Raw genomic sequence first — 16,883 nt, forward strand, 5'->3', positions numbered from 1 at the left:
GCTGAAACTATGAATTTCATGTGAATTTAAACTGAAATGCTCCCTTGATTTATGTGGGAGAACCTACATGGGAATTTGAAAGAAGAAAAAAGGTGAGGTATTTTTGTCATGTTCATTAGTAAAGAAAACAATTACCTCTAGGAGAAGATTAAATTATAATCCTCAAGGTGAAAGATGATGCTTTTTTCAGTGTTTTTCTTTTTTTAAGGACCGCAACTTTTACTAGAGGAAAATGTGCCCAGTATTTATGAACTATAGCTTCTTTTTGCCTTTTTTTTTTTTTAATTATTTTTTAATTAGTACCTGGAAAAAATAAGGGAAGGGGGGGAGGGAACAACAGAAGTCAGGAAGTAGGTGTTGGCCAAAACAGTGCAATTCCAAATAAAGGAATCTTATGAACTGTTAGCAGAGTTGAAAGAGATTGTAAACATTGCTGAATGGACAGTTACTTAAAAGTTAATGAGACCTTGAAAATGTAGTAGCTCAGTGAAATCTATTCTAGCATAAAAATCTGGATCATAGCCACAAAACCTGAAAAATATTAACAAGACAGAAGTTTTGTTAGAAAATAAGTTCCAGACTCACAAACCTCAACCTTGAAATCACCAGCCAACATTAGTTAAAGTTGTAAAAGAGATGCCTCGAAGGAAATAACTGCTCAGTCTGTCAAGTCAAGGTCAGAAAAGATAAAGTGAAAGATTCCAAGCAACTAAGAACAAGAGGCTGAATCTCTGTCTTGGATAAAGTGGGAAATACTCATCCCTTAAATAGGAATGTGAAGCATCTGCTATGAAGAACACGTAACAACAGTAAAAGACAGACCCAGTGATTCACAGAAAAGATACCACATCAATCATTTGGCAATTTTCTTATTCCTAAGAAACTCTGTGAAACAAAAATTTCATTATAAAGGCAAAATACTTCAAACAAAGTTACTTAAGACCTGGGTCCTAGTTCCATGAGATTTTTCTTCAACAAAAAAATAAATAAATTAGGACTCCCCTGGCTATATCAGGTATTTCAGCCAAAAAATTTACATAAAAGTATATTTGCTGTGATGAACCAGCATAAATATATTCACTAGCTTTTTCTTAGCTTAGCAACAAAAGAAGAAGAAAAAAGGGACTAGCATAAGACAGGAAAAAATTTAACACACAATAAATTGACCGTGCAATAAGTAGCAATTCAGAAAGAAAAGCTGTGAAGAAGCTGATACTGCCAGAAAAGTAATCGAAGTAGTTTCCTGTGCTGACAAAAAAAAACATTCCTGAGTTGGCTAAACTTGCACAGGACTTATTTCTAAGATTCAGCTATTTTTAAGGCAAGTGCCGTAACACCAGAGATGATAGGAGAGCAATAATGTTCTGCTGACTTAGAAAAGCCTCAGAGTTTCTTGGCAGGTTGCAGTTGGGGGCCTGGCAGGAAAAACAGCGCCGTTCCTGCTTGTTCCCTCTCCTTTCCCCATCAAGCACACAACACTGTCTGCCCAGCTCTGTTTAAGCTGCATGTATGTGACAGCTAGTATCAAATATGCAGCTGGTGCAGGTTTCCCTCTCCAGAAACGCATTTTGGCGCAATATTGGTTGCTGGTCCTATGATTGTAAGAGTGTGTTTTCACGTATTTGACAGGCATAATCTTGCGTGGCAAAGATCCATGTTGGAATCCAGATTTCAGCAAAGTAAAAGGAAAACACTGATCCTGGGAGTTGAGCTGAACCTGATCCAGGCAAAAAACCTGGCTTGAATCCTTTTTTTTTTTTCTTGCATTAGAGCACTGCCTGAGCCATTATTTGTAGTCTTTGCTGAATGTGGAGCTGATCCCCAGAAGTATATTTCATGTTACCAGTTCACAATAACAACCGAATTAATAACTGACATCTCTTAGAGAGGATTTGTTCAACAGGGAGAGCCATGTGAACAGTCTGCAGCATCACCGCTCAGCCTCTCCTCTCCTCCTACAGATCCACTGCTACTGCTGCCACAGCCTGCAGGCTCCCGTCGACCCGCTCGTCCCCAAGCCCACCCTGCCACACGGATCCCAGCGTACACATTGACACGCTTCCTGATACGGTTGTGTTTCTGTACCTCTGGGATGGGTGCCTCTGGGTAGAGCTTTATCAGCAAGGCCGGATGGTTTCACTAACCCCCCTCCTGTACCCAGGACGCCACCTCTAAACCAACAAAATGCCGCTGTGTCTCTCCCCTGCCCGCCACCAGATCCCCCAAGCAGGCAGCTCGACAGAAGCAACAGCAGTGTGCTGGAAATTCAAGTTCCTGCTGGTACGTGGCACTGGGAGGAGAAGATGGGGAATAAAAGGATTATCCTGGCTTGAGCCCTTCATGTGGACTTCCAAAATGCTACCTCTAGGGAGGACATATGGGGATTTCCAAACCCAGTCAAAATATTTTAGAATGAAACAGAATCAAATCAGAATGATCTTGGTCACAGTTGGGTGCCAACCAATGAGTTAGTTAACTCCTTGTTCCCTATTGAACCTACTAAGCAGCTACTATGAAGGCTGACTTCTCTAAAGGTCAGTGCAAAAGCAGGAAATAAGGATGTGGGTTTTTTAAGGAAAAGATTAAGACTTTTTGTAGCCTACATTTTCCTATATTTCCTCTAAATTCCTAGTGTTTCTTCATGAAAAATATTTTATACACACACAAGCGCATGCAAATAAATTTGTCCACAAAGGATTTCTCAAGGAAATTCTATGAGTTATTCACACACATGTGAGAATTACTCTGTGTAGGCATTACTTCTGGAAAATAATAGAGGCACTTTATGTAAAAACTTGTGCTAAATTGATGTCCTAGTAAAAAACATATCCTTATCATTGCTCAGCATCAGATCATGTTTTCAGTTGCATATTACAATACATGAACATGGTAACATTAATTTCATGCCAATGTCTATGTGAAAAATATACGCAAGGCTGTCTAATGTTTGATTAATGGTCCGACTTTATCCCAAAGAATTGGAAATTCTCATAGGGTTTTATAAATCAGTGAATAGCCAACAAATTAATAACTTTGTTTCCATAGAAATAGAACTCAACTAATTCCATAAAATATGTCACTCTGCTATTATTATTGTAGCAATTAAGATGTTTTTCCTTTTAGTTCTTTAGTTTAGCTTTGTTTAAAAATAACTGTCTTGATTCTTTTGTACAGTTATGTAGCCCAGAGGAATTAATACCCACCAAGTAAAAATACTTTCCAACCTTGCAGCGTTCAATAACAAAGAAGGAAAGGGTAGGTGAGAAATTCAGTAGCATGTGTGATAATGTAAGTATATAAAATTCAAGAAAAATTCACACTACTGTCCAATCCAATAATATGAAGAGGAAGGTACATTTATTCCTGGCTAATAATAACACAAAATTTTTCATTTTTTCCAGCTGACTTTGAATACACTATGCACTTCATGGGTGCAGTTCTTAGAGAAGAAACTTAATTAATTCTCTTTCATTCTTTTTGTCAGGTAATCTCCTATCTGAGGTTTATTTGACTGAGTACACTGAACTATACAAAAAACACGCAACCACTTTCTGTCCTAAATGTTGGAGCAATGTGTGAAATCATGTCACATCTTTTCCTTTATTTTAGCCCAGTTTCTTTTGTTTGCCTAACTCGCTATCTTCAATGACCATGGCAAATGACAGGGGAAGCGTGATTTACCTTTTCTAATCTCTATGAATCAGATTCTCAGGCATTCAAGCTGTCCAAACACACTTTAAAATCCATGGACTTCCCTCCTAGCTGTCTGGCCCTTATCACTTTTCAAGATTGTGTATAACCATGTCTTAGTTGTTTTATTTATAATACCATCAAGTCTAGGTTGTTACATTTGTTATAGGTTGCTGCGCTGAATTCCCCCCACTCTCCCTCTTTCTGTCTCTGCCTTCAAGGGATGTTACAAAAATGAAATACTACTTTTCACTTGTTGAATGAACAAGAACATGAAAAGTCAGATTCCACGTGTTCACTCAGTAGGTATTCACTGTAACGTCCCTTGTCTAACTGACATTACTGCAAAATAAATTTGGTCCTGTACATGTAAATATTAATAGAGAATACTGACAAATTAAATTCCGCTAGATATTCTGAAAAGCACATCACGAGGTATAGCGGGATTGAGAAAATGGCCCTTTTATGTATATTTCAACATATAATATACGACCTATGAAAAAAACTTGTGTCTTTCAAAGAAATAGAAAAGTAAAGGACATTCTTTACAAAGAAAATTATCCTTTATTTGCTAAAAGTTTGTGCTGCACGCTTCTCAGTAATAATCCTTTGGAGGTTAGAAAACATCTTTTTTGTTAGGGTAAGTATCTTGTGTGCATCTGAATGCTTGCTCTGATATACTGCCTACAACAATTCTACTCTATACAGCACAATTTTTATGTCATGTTCATCATCATAATAGCCAAGCCCCTTTCAGATGTACGTTAAGCAACATGACAAACGTGTGTCATTTAGGAAATCTGCTGGCCAATGATGGAAATCCTGAAAAAGTTAGAGGAAAAAAGCTCCACATAAGTATTCATTTATGACACAGAAAGAGCTTTTGTTAGAGGTTATGGGATTAAGTACTGAAAAGGCAGGAAATGGAAGAATTACAGTTGTTTGTTTAACCTTAATTTGCCACACTGACAGCTGCTGATAAACTTTATATCGAGGCCTTGCTTGGCTGCAGTGTGGTACCAATAAGCCAAATACTTTACCAACAGCCTTCCACTCTTTGGTTTTATGTAGCTTCATTTTCTGCTTGATATCTATTGCATTCAGTGCATACAGTATATAGGGCTCTGCAAATCGAAGGTATTTAATCCTCTCCTAAGCTTCTTATTAACTATTATGTCTTACTCTATGCTATTTAACCCTGGATTGTATGCCCAGGAGTTAAACTTCTCATGCACTTTTCCCTTGTCATTAGGGATCCCAGTGTTTTGCCAGCTGCCTTCAGTGCATGTCCGTAGTATCACTGTGGGATGAATTTTAATGTTTCAGTTTGATAGAGAAAAAATGGAGGCCTCAAGACCTTTGAAACTAAAAGTGTCTGTTATTTTTTTTCCTGAAATGACAGAAGCTGAAATGAAAAAACCCACCTAAGTGCACAAAGAAGAACTCGTTCAAAGGGTTACAGTTATACAATGATTAAAGCTATCACGGGCTTTTTCTCTTTTCCTTGTACTTTAAAACCTAAACTCCGCAATAGTTTCCATGAGTCAAACTAACAACACAATTGACATGGAGACATGGAAAACTGAGACAGCGCTGTTTTCTTTCTCTATTAAAATGTGTTTTAAACACTAGTAAACTTAGAAGCTACCAGGGCCAGAAGCAACTTTTGAGTGCTGCATTTTGAAGCTGCAAACCTCATGCCCGGCTAATACAAAAATGTCTTGTTCTAGCTCTGAAGCACAATCAGATAAACTCTGTGGCTGCATTTCTTTTTTACGTATAAAATGCTACCAATGACCCAGGGCTCAATCTCCAGGGAGGCTGGGCCTTAGGCAGGTAGAGTTCTATTGGAAATTTCCCATTTGAAGAGGAAAAGAGGAAATATTATTCTGACAGGCCCATTACAATAGGTAAATGTGCAAAAATTCTTCTGGGTTTGGAATATTCAATGAAATCCGGGTGAGACAGGTTAGTATCTCCAAGGCAATGCTATGCTAAGTACTACCCAATGGAGCTGCCCCAAGGGAACACATGGATAATAATTACCTAGCTATATGTAGAGTAGGCAGGCATGTCTCTGTAGGCATATTTACCTAGAGCATAATGGTCATCAAATTAGGAAGAAGTCAGTCCTTAGCAATTCACATTTGAACCAAGAATGAATCAGCAGGCTTACCGCTGCTTAACAAAGTGCATAATTTCACTCTTACTCAGAAACTACTTTACAGAAATTGGCATCCTTATTACTAAGTTAATAGAAAAAATCCAATTGAACTCTCCAAGACTTTTTTCCTATTACAGTAACATTGCAGAGCTCCATTTAGTAAAAATGAGTGCTTAAACCTTCTGACAATCTCCTCACTGAACTTAAATTCTACTGCAAGAATAACCGTCTGTGAGTCTGAAAGAAGATGAGGTTCTACATGCCTTGAAATGCACAGACTAGGGGTGTCTTGCGGTTAAGCAGTGGCTGTAAACATACAGCAGAAGTTCTGTATGTTTGGTAAAGCTTCTGCTCTGAGGTGAAATCCTACACCCAGATTCAGTGGGAATTTTGCTATTGAACTGTGTGCCCACAGTTTATTCTGTCCTTATTCGGGAGGTGGCAAATTAATGAAATACAGCCACAACATCAGCACCCCATATCTTCACAGCAGGGCAAAAAGCTATGAAAGAATTACAGCGTTTCCCTTGTCCAGTCAGGACATTAATTGCAGACAACACCTGCTCTGGTGTCATCTGAGATCTACACCTGCTTTAAAGACAGAAGGGCTGAACACCACAAGAGCAAGAATGGTTTAATTATATACTTCCACTTGATCACAGGATTCCGGCCTAGATGCGTTACCAGTCTTCCTGGAAAACTTTTGAGTGCTTGATTTTCCAGCTTTTGCCCTTGTAAAAAATAACACTGGTCACTGGAGCTACGATCTTACAGAATGTCAATCCAAATAAATTTCTGTCAAAGCACCACTGAAAGTTGTAACTACATACAGACGTGCATGTGCTATCTAACTTGACTGAAAGGGACTCAAGAATTCAATGGCTTTAAAAAATTAACGGAAATTCATCCTATCCCCTTCCCTGTCAACTTGGCTCTTTACACAGCGTCCCCAAACTTGATAGCCAACTTATTATCATCAAGATATTCTTTACTTCTTCCAGAGGCAAAATCCTGCCTTTTCTGAAACTAGAAGAGAACAGTAATGACAAAGTGAGTTATTGTCAAGATCTGACTTCCACTGCAAGCATAACTTGTGACTGATATATCCTATTGTTATATTTCTCAAGAAGATCTGCAATATTGTTTAGTCAGTGACATGAAAAATGTGCCCTATAATTTCACAGTTCACAGCTATTCATTCTGAGTGCTGACATGGTTGAAATCATAAAGTGGCATAATATTGTTATGCCGGATAAAGACAGAGGGTCTAATTAAACTCCCCTTAAATGTTACATTCATCCTTATTAATCAAGAATTTGGGATTCTTAAGGTAGTACCAAGGGAAGTGAAAATTGGTTTCTATGGCTTATTTGATTACATGGAAACACAGATTCTCAATTCTATCATCTATAGCTTTAATATCAACATATTAAGTATGATTTATGCCAACAGAGTAGAGCAGATGGAAAATTTGAGGAATACGATCTTCTGACAAGTATTATCAGAAGTGATAGTCTGGCTTCAGGTAGCTGGGTTCCCTGCAAAACTATGAATCACTGAATTGAGAATTCCTGGGACCCCTGTTTTAGGTAGTCTTTAATAATTTAATTCAGACACTTCTGCTACTTCAGGGACTAATCAACAAGAGAGGGATTGATTTTTTTTTTTTCTCAGGAAAGGGACACTATTCTTCAGAACTGCCTCATCCAGTCTGGGTGAAGATTTGCTCTCTGCTCTGCCTCCTGTTCTACCAGAAGAGGGTATGGAGAAAATAGGTGCTGTAACAACCTGTTTATGTACGTTAATCTTTCCCCCAAACCTTGGCAACTGCTAGGAAGAACCAAGCAGTAAGACAAGATGTTAGCACAGATGAGACAAAGCAAGTGTGGGATTTCCCACACCTCCCTGCAAGGCAAAAGCTGTGTAGCAAAGCCTAGCACTAGCTGGTTAGATGGGATTGTCCTTAAGCACAAAAAATTAAGTTATACAAAAGCAGACAATGTTAGCCTAACATCTGCCCCAACACAGAGACAGAGAATATCAGTAAGAAGAGGGCAAGAAGAAACAACGGGGGAGGCTTAGAGGGTTCACCCACTAGGAGAAACACCAGAAGCAACTGGGAGATCAAGGACTCCTGGGGACTCTCCAAGGTGGTAAAAGGGAGGTGTTGACAGGTTGGCTGTAAATGAAGCCAGCCTGGGAACGCCCATGACTAATAAAGGGACTGTATAACAGACTCTGGGATGCAGACTATCAACAGCTGTTCACTACTCTGAGGAAAAGAAGGTCCTGTAATAGTATAGCTCCGATATTGAAGCTGACAGAGTTGAAAGTGGCATTCCTTAATGGTCAGCATCAGATGCTGTCCACAGCTTTTCTAGGACGTGTTTTCCGGGTTTGGCAGATGTTTTAATTATCCCGGCACTGGAATTTTACTCCAGTCATTTATTCTTTTCAGTCCCATCTCAGTCATTCCCACCAGAAACTTTTTTTTTATTATTTTTACCAGCTGCTTCCTCCACATTAATTCAGACTCAGTGCTGGCCAGCTACAAATCATTTTCTCAACAGGAAAAATGGGGCCTGATTTTACTCTGAAGCCGTTATCATCCTTCCAGAGTTACATCAGTGTGGTCATAAATATGAGAGGAGAATAAAGAAGGTGCAGTACTACTCCAGTACCACCTCTTTCCCATCTTGCTGTAGGCCTAAAGAGTTTGCTGCATGGGGAAAGAGGGGGTTGCTTATATTGTTCAGTAAAGAAAAGGTGGAAGTCACTTTTGTCAAACAACAACAAAAAAAGACGATGCAATTTTTCATTCATTTTTCCCTTCAGATATTAAAATTATGATAATAACATATATATATCACAGTGATTACATACACAGATAGTATTAACACATTTAAGAAACACTTTCAGTAAAACAACTGTTCTGTAGAATACTGTTGGGCTAATGGCTGACTGGCGAGTACCTGCAATTATAGGCAGTAGTTGTGTAGCATGAGGGAATTGGCCAAGTTCTTTCTTTCCAAAGTGATTAAACCTCTCCTTTTCTGGTATTGCTTGCTGGATGCCCCATTACATGCAGCTCTCTAGAGTTAGTGTTTCTGTGTTTCAAAATTTTGCAGGAAAGACAGAAGAGGAAAAACTTTTTGCTTCGAGCAGATTCCCTCTCTACCTGGCTTTCCTTCTAACTTAAAAAAGAGAAAGGAAAGAAAAACAATGTGCACTGTCCAATATACAGCAACTTCAGATCTAGAGATGTGCTACAAATTCCCAATGGCTGGGTTCAGGCAGGCCATAAATAAAACTGCAGAGCCAACTTGAGATGCTCTTGGGTGTAACTTACAGTGAAAAACTGGTGCTGCATGCTGAGAGCATGGCTCAGCCATTCATTTGTAACAATAGCACTACTCTTCTGTCTGCACAAGAAAAACAAATCTCCTGTTGTTAGGAATCAAAGACAAGTCCTTCAGATTCTAGGAGACATATTTAACAATGACTAAGTGTGTTACTTCGTAAGCATTCACTCTTTAAGACTTTCTATCCCTCTCTCATTATACAGTAAGTGATTGTAGTGTGTCCCAAAAAGCCAGTTTATTGACCTCCACCTGCACGAAAAGGGCTTTAAAAAGGGTTGATGGGCAACAAAGTATGCAAAATCGATCCCTTAAGTGTTTGTGAGGAATGTGATTTGAAGCCTCATCCTTGTTCAGAGGGGGTTCGGGATCGCTGAAAAAATCCTGGCAAGTGACACAAAAAAAGGTCTTTTGAATTGTCTTTGCAATTCATGGCTTATATATTCACTACATGTAAGGGTGGTGATTGGCAGCAAAGCGAGAACAGAAGTAAACTTGCTTTTCCCAGAGAATTCTCCTTAGTTTTCTCAAGTATTTGAGATTTGGAAGAAACTCACTGAACTATAAATCCCACTTCAGTGTAGTTTCAGCACTATTTTACAGTATTTTAGGCAATCTGGGTTTTTTTTGACAAAGAGTATGCAGATCACGGTTGCCACCAATAAGAGTTTGAAACATTTCCACTGACTTCTACCAACTCCATAGGCACTGACCCCAAAGTTATGATGACATAATCTAAAGCAAAGAGTGGCCCAGTAATAATTCCATTCTCAAAGAAAATGATCAGTCCCTTGTCCAGTGGCTCTTGGTGAAATGACAAATACAGACAGACGATCACTTTTAATACAGTGTCTGTTAGGTTCAGCCTTATCATCCCTATGGTCTGATGTTCAAGGATGAAGCCTCATTAATATATACACTTAGTTTGCAGTACAGAAAAATGCTCTTTATGTTAAAGAGAAACAGAGTCTATCCACCTTTCAGATAGACCAGTAGCTGTTAATTTGGAAACAATGACATAACAAACATGACTTCACTCCCATTTCCAGACTGGCAGAGCTATCAAACACACAGCTGGTACAACGGCAGTGCTGTAACAGCCGAACCTCCAGGTTAGCGGACAGCTGGAGCCATCACAGGCTACTCTAATCTGAAATTATTAATCTCAAACAAATGGAGATTTACTGGTTTCATATTTGTGTAATTCCACAAAATTAATGATATGGTGATATAAGGAGACCAGAATCAAATAAAAGGATGTCAATTACCAAGTAAAAAATTGGCTTTCAAATTTCTACAGCTGAAACTTCACCACTAAGACAATGTACCTATGCTTCCAGCAGCCACTTATGCTGTGTGGGCTCAGCTGTATTCAGGTGCAGATAAAAAAAATACACACACACAGACACACACACAAATATATATCTTATTTACATATATTGCTTTAGATATGTTTGGCAGTCTTTCATATTCCCAAACTCACGACAGTTTGGGTTCCATTTCTAAGTTCTCCAGCTTCAAATACTGCATCTTAATTCTACTTAATGAATTAGATACGCTTTAGAGCTATAACAAACTTTTCTCGTGAAGATATTTCTGAAGCATTGAGTCACATTGCTTACTGAGAATAAATACCTCAATAGTATATTTATGTAAATAATTTAAAATCCAAGAGCACAGTAGGTAATAAAAATATATTGCCATGATAAACCATGAAACCAGAGAACAACGTTGCTTTAATTAAAAATTATAAATACACTGCAGTAAACAACTTATTTACACGTAGTTAAAAGTCTAACTATTGAATATCCCAGATTTCTTGAACCTAAAAAAGCAAAAAATACTGAAAACCAATCTCTTCACACAGACAAATATTGAGGACCGTAACTGTGTTTAATTAAGATCTACTGTTAATAATGGATTTCAGAGAGTGAGCTGCTTCTTTTAATTTCCCAAGGTAGAAAATGTTATTAAATTTGGCCTTTAACTTCTCATTGACATGTACACTTGAAACTTCTGATTAAAATTTCAGAGGTTGGGAAGAAGCACCCAAAATTAAACTCTTAAATCTGGCACAAAAATAACAATGATCCCTGATTAAGAAATCAAATTTCAGAAACTTCATTACTGTTCTATTAATAAATTGTTGGGTTATAATTAAGATGGGGCCTGCTGGATTTCTTTCATTTTTTAATTCTAAAAAAGTTGGAAACTGTAGAGGGAATTAAGTACTTTTAAAAAATAGGTTAATGAATATAAGAAATGTGATCCAACTTGAACAGGTTCCTTTTCTTTCTGGGAATGATCACAGCAGAACAAACATTGTTTTCCACCCAAAGGAAATCATAGATCTGAGTACAGTTGTGAAAGTCAGTGTTAACCTAGTATTAAACAGGGATAATTTAGAGTAAGATGAAACTTGATGCCTAGATTATTGAGCTGGTTATTATGAGCATGTGGTTCTTGTTTCCAGGATGGTATTTCTACCTCTATCTTGATTTTCTTTGAAATGTTAACCTCAGTAGATCAGAGAAGAGCTGACACCATGAAAGTTCAGTGCTAATCATGTGCAGACAAATAGCCAGAGCCCAAGCTACCTGCTTTTGAGTCTTACAAATACTTGGAGTCATATTTTTTTTCAGTGTAATACATTTTTGCCTGCTTGTTTGAGCTTTTAAATGAAATTCTTTCTCAGTCTGCAAAAACACTTTAAGCTGAAGAAAGAAAATTGCTTCAAAAGTACAGCTGTCTTTAGGAATTTTTACAAAGTGAGCCACATTTTTCAAAGAGATAAGTAATTTGAATCTGATTCAGATATTCAATGTTCAAAGAATAAATTCAATCTAGATATGGACAATGGCACAAATGGTTTCTATACACTATTCATGGTTCTTGAAATGCATTTATGATGTTATATATATGATGTAACTAAATTTCCTGATTACAAATAATCATCAGCCCTTCCTACAGGTTTTATATAGAAAAATAAGTAAAAATATCCCTGCAGTTAGACACACCTCAGCTGTTCTAGGTTGAAAATAAGAGAAGGAACGTTACTAATTCTCTGTTGTTCTTTTGTTTGTATCCGTCTCCACTTCTGAACAGATATATACTTTGTTGGGGGTGATGTACATCGTTCGCACAGCACATGCAATACAAATCTGGTATTCGTTGCTTCTTGCAGACACAAAACATTGCTTGCTTGTGATCAACAATATTTAGTGTAATATCTCATTTAAAAGTCTGTATTGTGCCTGTTTGGCCTTTATTTTACCTGTATAATCATAGTAAGGACTCTGATGATATCATTTACCACAGCATAGTCTGAGAACCATGTAGTTTGGTATGCATTCTCTATAAAAGTCCTGGACCTAGGCCCAAGCTCTAAACACACACCTGCCTGGAGGAACTTATGAGAAAACATTTCGGCCAGACCCAAGCTAGTGAGTAGCTTTGGCCTTTATACGTGCAATTTTACACTATTCTTAATTGCAGATGCTGTTCTCATATACTACAGTCTTCCTTTTTCACTGCTAGTAGCTATGTGTGTGTTTCAATAATACCTGTCAGTGTTAAAAACATCTTTTAAAAATGCTATTTTATGCTTTCTTGTTATTTAGCAGAAAGATATACAGGTAGTCAAATTAGCCTTTCCTGAATCATTCCACCATTTCCCAGATTTCCATTACATTTTCATTATTTTTTTCTAACTTATATAGCCACTTCCTTTTACATACCTTCCGTATGTGATCATGCTTCATTCCCAACCTAATCTAGCTTATTTCTGCTCTTCTTTTCTGCGCGTGCAGGGTAAGAAAAGAAAAATCTTGCTTTCAGCTAAAAACCTTCCAGGTTTTGGCCATGCAGATGTGGTAAAACTTCTGGGAAAATTCTGATTAGATTATAAGGTAGTTATAGTCAAGATTTGAGAGTTCCTTTACAGCCAGTTGTGAGATGTGGTGGACCGCAAAAAGTATTTATGTTACTTAACTGGTGACACACAATACTTAAAGCTAACAGAGTTTTCAGTGACTCATTGGTATGCCCTGTAATTTCAATGTCAATGAAGTTAGAAAAAATTCAGCAAAATCAGTAGGTCAGGGGGAGGGAATCAAATAGTTTCTGTATTGCTGATTTTGATAACCAAATCCTTATATTTTCTTGGCTTTTCTCTTTTAGCATCACAAAATCAACTGTAGCATTAATTAATACGACTTTTCTTCTCTCCCATGAAAATACATAAAGTTATGGAGAACTTCAATAATTATGTTTCTTAAACTAAGTCCCAATCCCAAAGGGAATAAATAGCCTTTCCTTACAGAAGCCAGGTTCTGAGTAATGCTGCTGAGGGTCAAATTGCTGTATTTCACAAGCAATAGAAATTCCACAGCTTTTCCATCAATAGACACAAATCTGTGTGACCACAGTGAATGAAATAAGGGATCTTTGGAGCAAAAACTAAAATTAATAAGAAAAATGCATTCTGTAAATAAATACAGTTAGAAAATGACGTATGTTAAGAATAAACTGATATTTCAATGCCAGAACTCAAAGGCATTTTTGATAAAGAAAAACGGAAATATTTGTACTCCAATAACTAGGTATTTTTGAGGTGATGCAGAGAATTGACACTTTTAATTATCTGCCTTGCCTTTTTCCTCCTTCCTTGGTGATGAGCACACTCACCTGCTTAAATTCACCTTCTCATCATTTCAATCCAAGGCTGTCAGTGCAGTCCTTTGCAAGGGCATGCTTACCAACATTTGTTACTGACAGAGAACATCTTCAACATCAGAAGCTTTCTTTTTTTGGAGAACAGTACATATGACAAACCTTCTTTAAGGAGTGCACAATCACTGCTAAATATCACCCTGTGATAGCAGAGAAATCTACGGCTATGGTATAGATTAACAGTGCATATTGTTCAGGTAAAGCTTTGAAGTCATTCTCACAAAGATGTTTATGCCCTTTTACATACATTGTACATACATTTACGTAGGGGAAGTGAGGTTCACAAGAAAGAAAGAAAAATTAAACACAGATGTGGATTTTAGTTTTAGTGCCTAACCTGCAGTTCTCCAATGCTGAGAAAAGCTGCCTGGAAAGTCAATTTAGTGTTAAAGAAAGTGGTTGATCTTTCATTTCTCAACAAATCTAAAACCCAAAGACCAGAGCAGGTGGATCAAAATATAAGATGATGGCACCACTTAATACCCTAGGTTTGCTCCTTGCGACATGGCATATGTGTGGGATTATATTATCATAGCACAGAAATAATAATTTCCTTTCATTTATCTGGGCAAGGCCAAGTCTTAGCTTACTGTAGCTTCAGTATTTCACTGGGAAATATTTTCTCAGCCCTTGAACGTGGATGAACTGTCATTATTTCACTAAGGGACATCATAAATGATCATAAACTGACTTGAACCATATGTAAACCAGATAAATTATTTCTACACACATTTTCAATTTTTACTCATTTTGTCTGGCTCTCCTGAAGGAAGAGAAATAAACAAGCAGGTTAAAAGTAATTCTGAAACACTATGCAAAGCTATGTCTATTGCTCATGACACTCGATTGTTCTACTGCAGTAATCAACCTGGAAAACTACTGCCCCTTGTCTAATTCAGTTCCTTGTTTTCATCATACCGAATCCTTCCATTTCAGAAAAAAGAAAAAAGCCACTTATTATGTAGAGCCCAAAAAACTTTAATTTAATTCTGTAGCTGGCAGGCAAATTCTTGGGTGCAAAAGATGTACTCACTTTCTGATGGATGAAAATGAGAGGGTACTGTACTCACCTGATAGTCTGATGTTGCAAAGTATCTGGATCAGTGGCATTTACCGTTAACACAACACTGCCAACAGGGATGTTTTCTTGTTTTGTCACTGTCATTGGGTTTGGGTGGAAAACTGGGCCTTCATTCACATCCTCAACAGTGATCTGAACTGTTGCTGTGGAACTGGGGCCATAGGCTATGTCTGGAATCAGCGGGTCTTCATTTTCTACTTTGATGAGCAACGTGTGGAACGCTGAAATCTCATAGTCTAAAGGCTGTAAAACATATCATAAAATCAGAGTGCAAGGTGCAAAGACAGCACTTAACACTTTTTCCTTGTAAGCCATTGTAAACTTGCAGGAAATAGAATTAGCCAGAAAGGGACAACAGCATTCATTGCATCTGATACTTGGTCAGAGTTTAGCATTAGACACAATGGCAGTTATAAAGTGCATTGAAGATAATGGACTTAATGAAAGATGGAGATGTCCCTCTATCCAAGAGCATATACTTTTTTGCCATAACTCATGCATATAACTCAATACTCAAATATTCATACTTATTTATGATGTAATGTAATGTGCGTTTAGCAAACAAACCAGTCATACTTAGTGGCTACTTATGATAAGCAACATAAGGCTTATCAACTCCTACCTTGAAATCAAAAGCAGCACCATGGAAATAGATGCCATTTGTCTTAAGAATTGAAAATGTCTCTTCTGAAGTCAAACAGAGAAAATTCTGGTACAGGCAGCAGCCAGGGCTATTTGCTTTTTTCTTTTTTTTTTTCTTTTCTTTTTTTTTTAAAGTATGAGATATAGGATTATCTTCAAAAAAGACAGGCAATAATTTTTTTCATGAGACTTTAGAAATGTGGGACCAAAGATGGCTCTCCAGTTCAGTCTGAAGCTGTGTCCCCTGCTTCCCTGGTATTTGCATCTGCGTTCTCTAACTGAGGAAAAAATGTATCCCTTGAATTCTAATTGTACCCTCAGCCCCAAACAAAACTTTGTTGTAAAGTCTCACTATGAAATGTGGTGCTTACTGCAAAACGAGCTGTTATTTAAGCACAACGGCAATATAGTTAGCAACAGGCAGGTCCTTGTGACTAAAGAAGTAAAGCTACTGTGACAGAAGAAGGGGTTATACATACTGTTTGGACAAGGGCTGGTAGCCAACTATATATTAAGTAACCTTGCTTAAGTATCCTTGCTGTGCCTCTCTTATGCAGTAAATCCCATGGGTGGCCTTACAGTAATAACACAGTACAACAGCAAATTGTTCTTACTTTGACAACAGAGAGCATTCCCTCATTAGTCTGGGGATTGGTATGGATTTCAAAACTCTGCCCTGGATTTCCATTAATAATGGTGTAGACAGCTCTCCATGCTCCAGTTGCTGGGTCATCTCGGTCGCCAACTGTTAAGTTTACTATTACACCTGTGACTCCCTCCTTCACTGTGGCTTGAAACTAGAAAAAAAACATAGTGGAAATTGTTACTATTTCCAATTAATGACCACACACACACGTGAAATATCCAAGTCAGCATTAATTATTTACCACAACAGGAGAGAAAGATGTAATCCTTGACTGAAACTGAATGTTATAAGCTCTAAATAATACATTCTCACTCATGAAATATAAGGTAGCACATTACAGCTGCTCTCCATTTAATAGATGGCAGAAAAGCAGCAACATGATAGGAGTCAAGCTTTGGAAGATTCTGATCACAAGACAGTTCATCTCATATTACTGGAAAAGTGAATCCTGAAAATATATACAGTGTTGCATAGGTACATATGCTATCAGAAAGGGAACTATACTCACAGCTAAGCAGAAGAGGAAGCTGACTAATATAGCCCATACTTGCCCTTGAATGTACTATTATT

At 37.6% G+C, this 16,883-nt stretch overlaps 1 protein-coding gene across 1 annotated transcript in view; it reads right to left on the reverse strand.

The window, feature by feature from the left end:
• The window catches only part of LOC104283887 (cadherin-13), a 261,169-nt gene that overhangs the window by 44,631 nt on the left and 199,655 nt on the right, over positions 1-16,883 (reverse strand). The window contains exons 6-7 of the mRNA XM_009882122.1: positions 16,282-16,464; positions 15,015-15,268 (exon numbers count right to left, since the gene is read on the reverse strand). Of these exons, the coding sequence (XP_009880424.1) occupies positions 15,015-15,268; positions 16,282-16,464 (437 nt within the window). The remainder of the gene's footprint in view (positions 1-15,014; positions 15,269-16,281; positions 16,465-16,883) is intronic.

Source organism: Charadrius vociferus, unplaced genomic scaffold, assembly GCF_000708025.1.
Source record: "Charadrius vociferus isolate BGI_N301 unplaced genomic scaffold, ASM70802v2 scaffold673, whole genome shotgun sequence".
NCBI lineage: Eukaryota > Metazoa > Chordata > Aves > Charadriiformes > Charadriidae > Charadrius > Charadrius vociferus.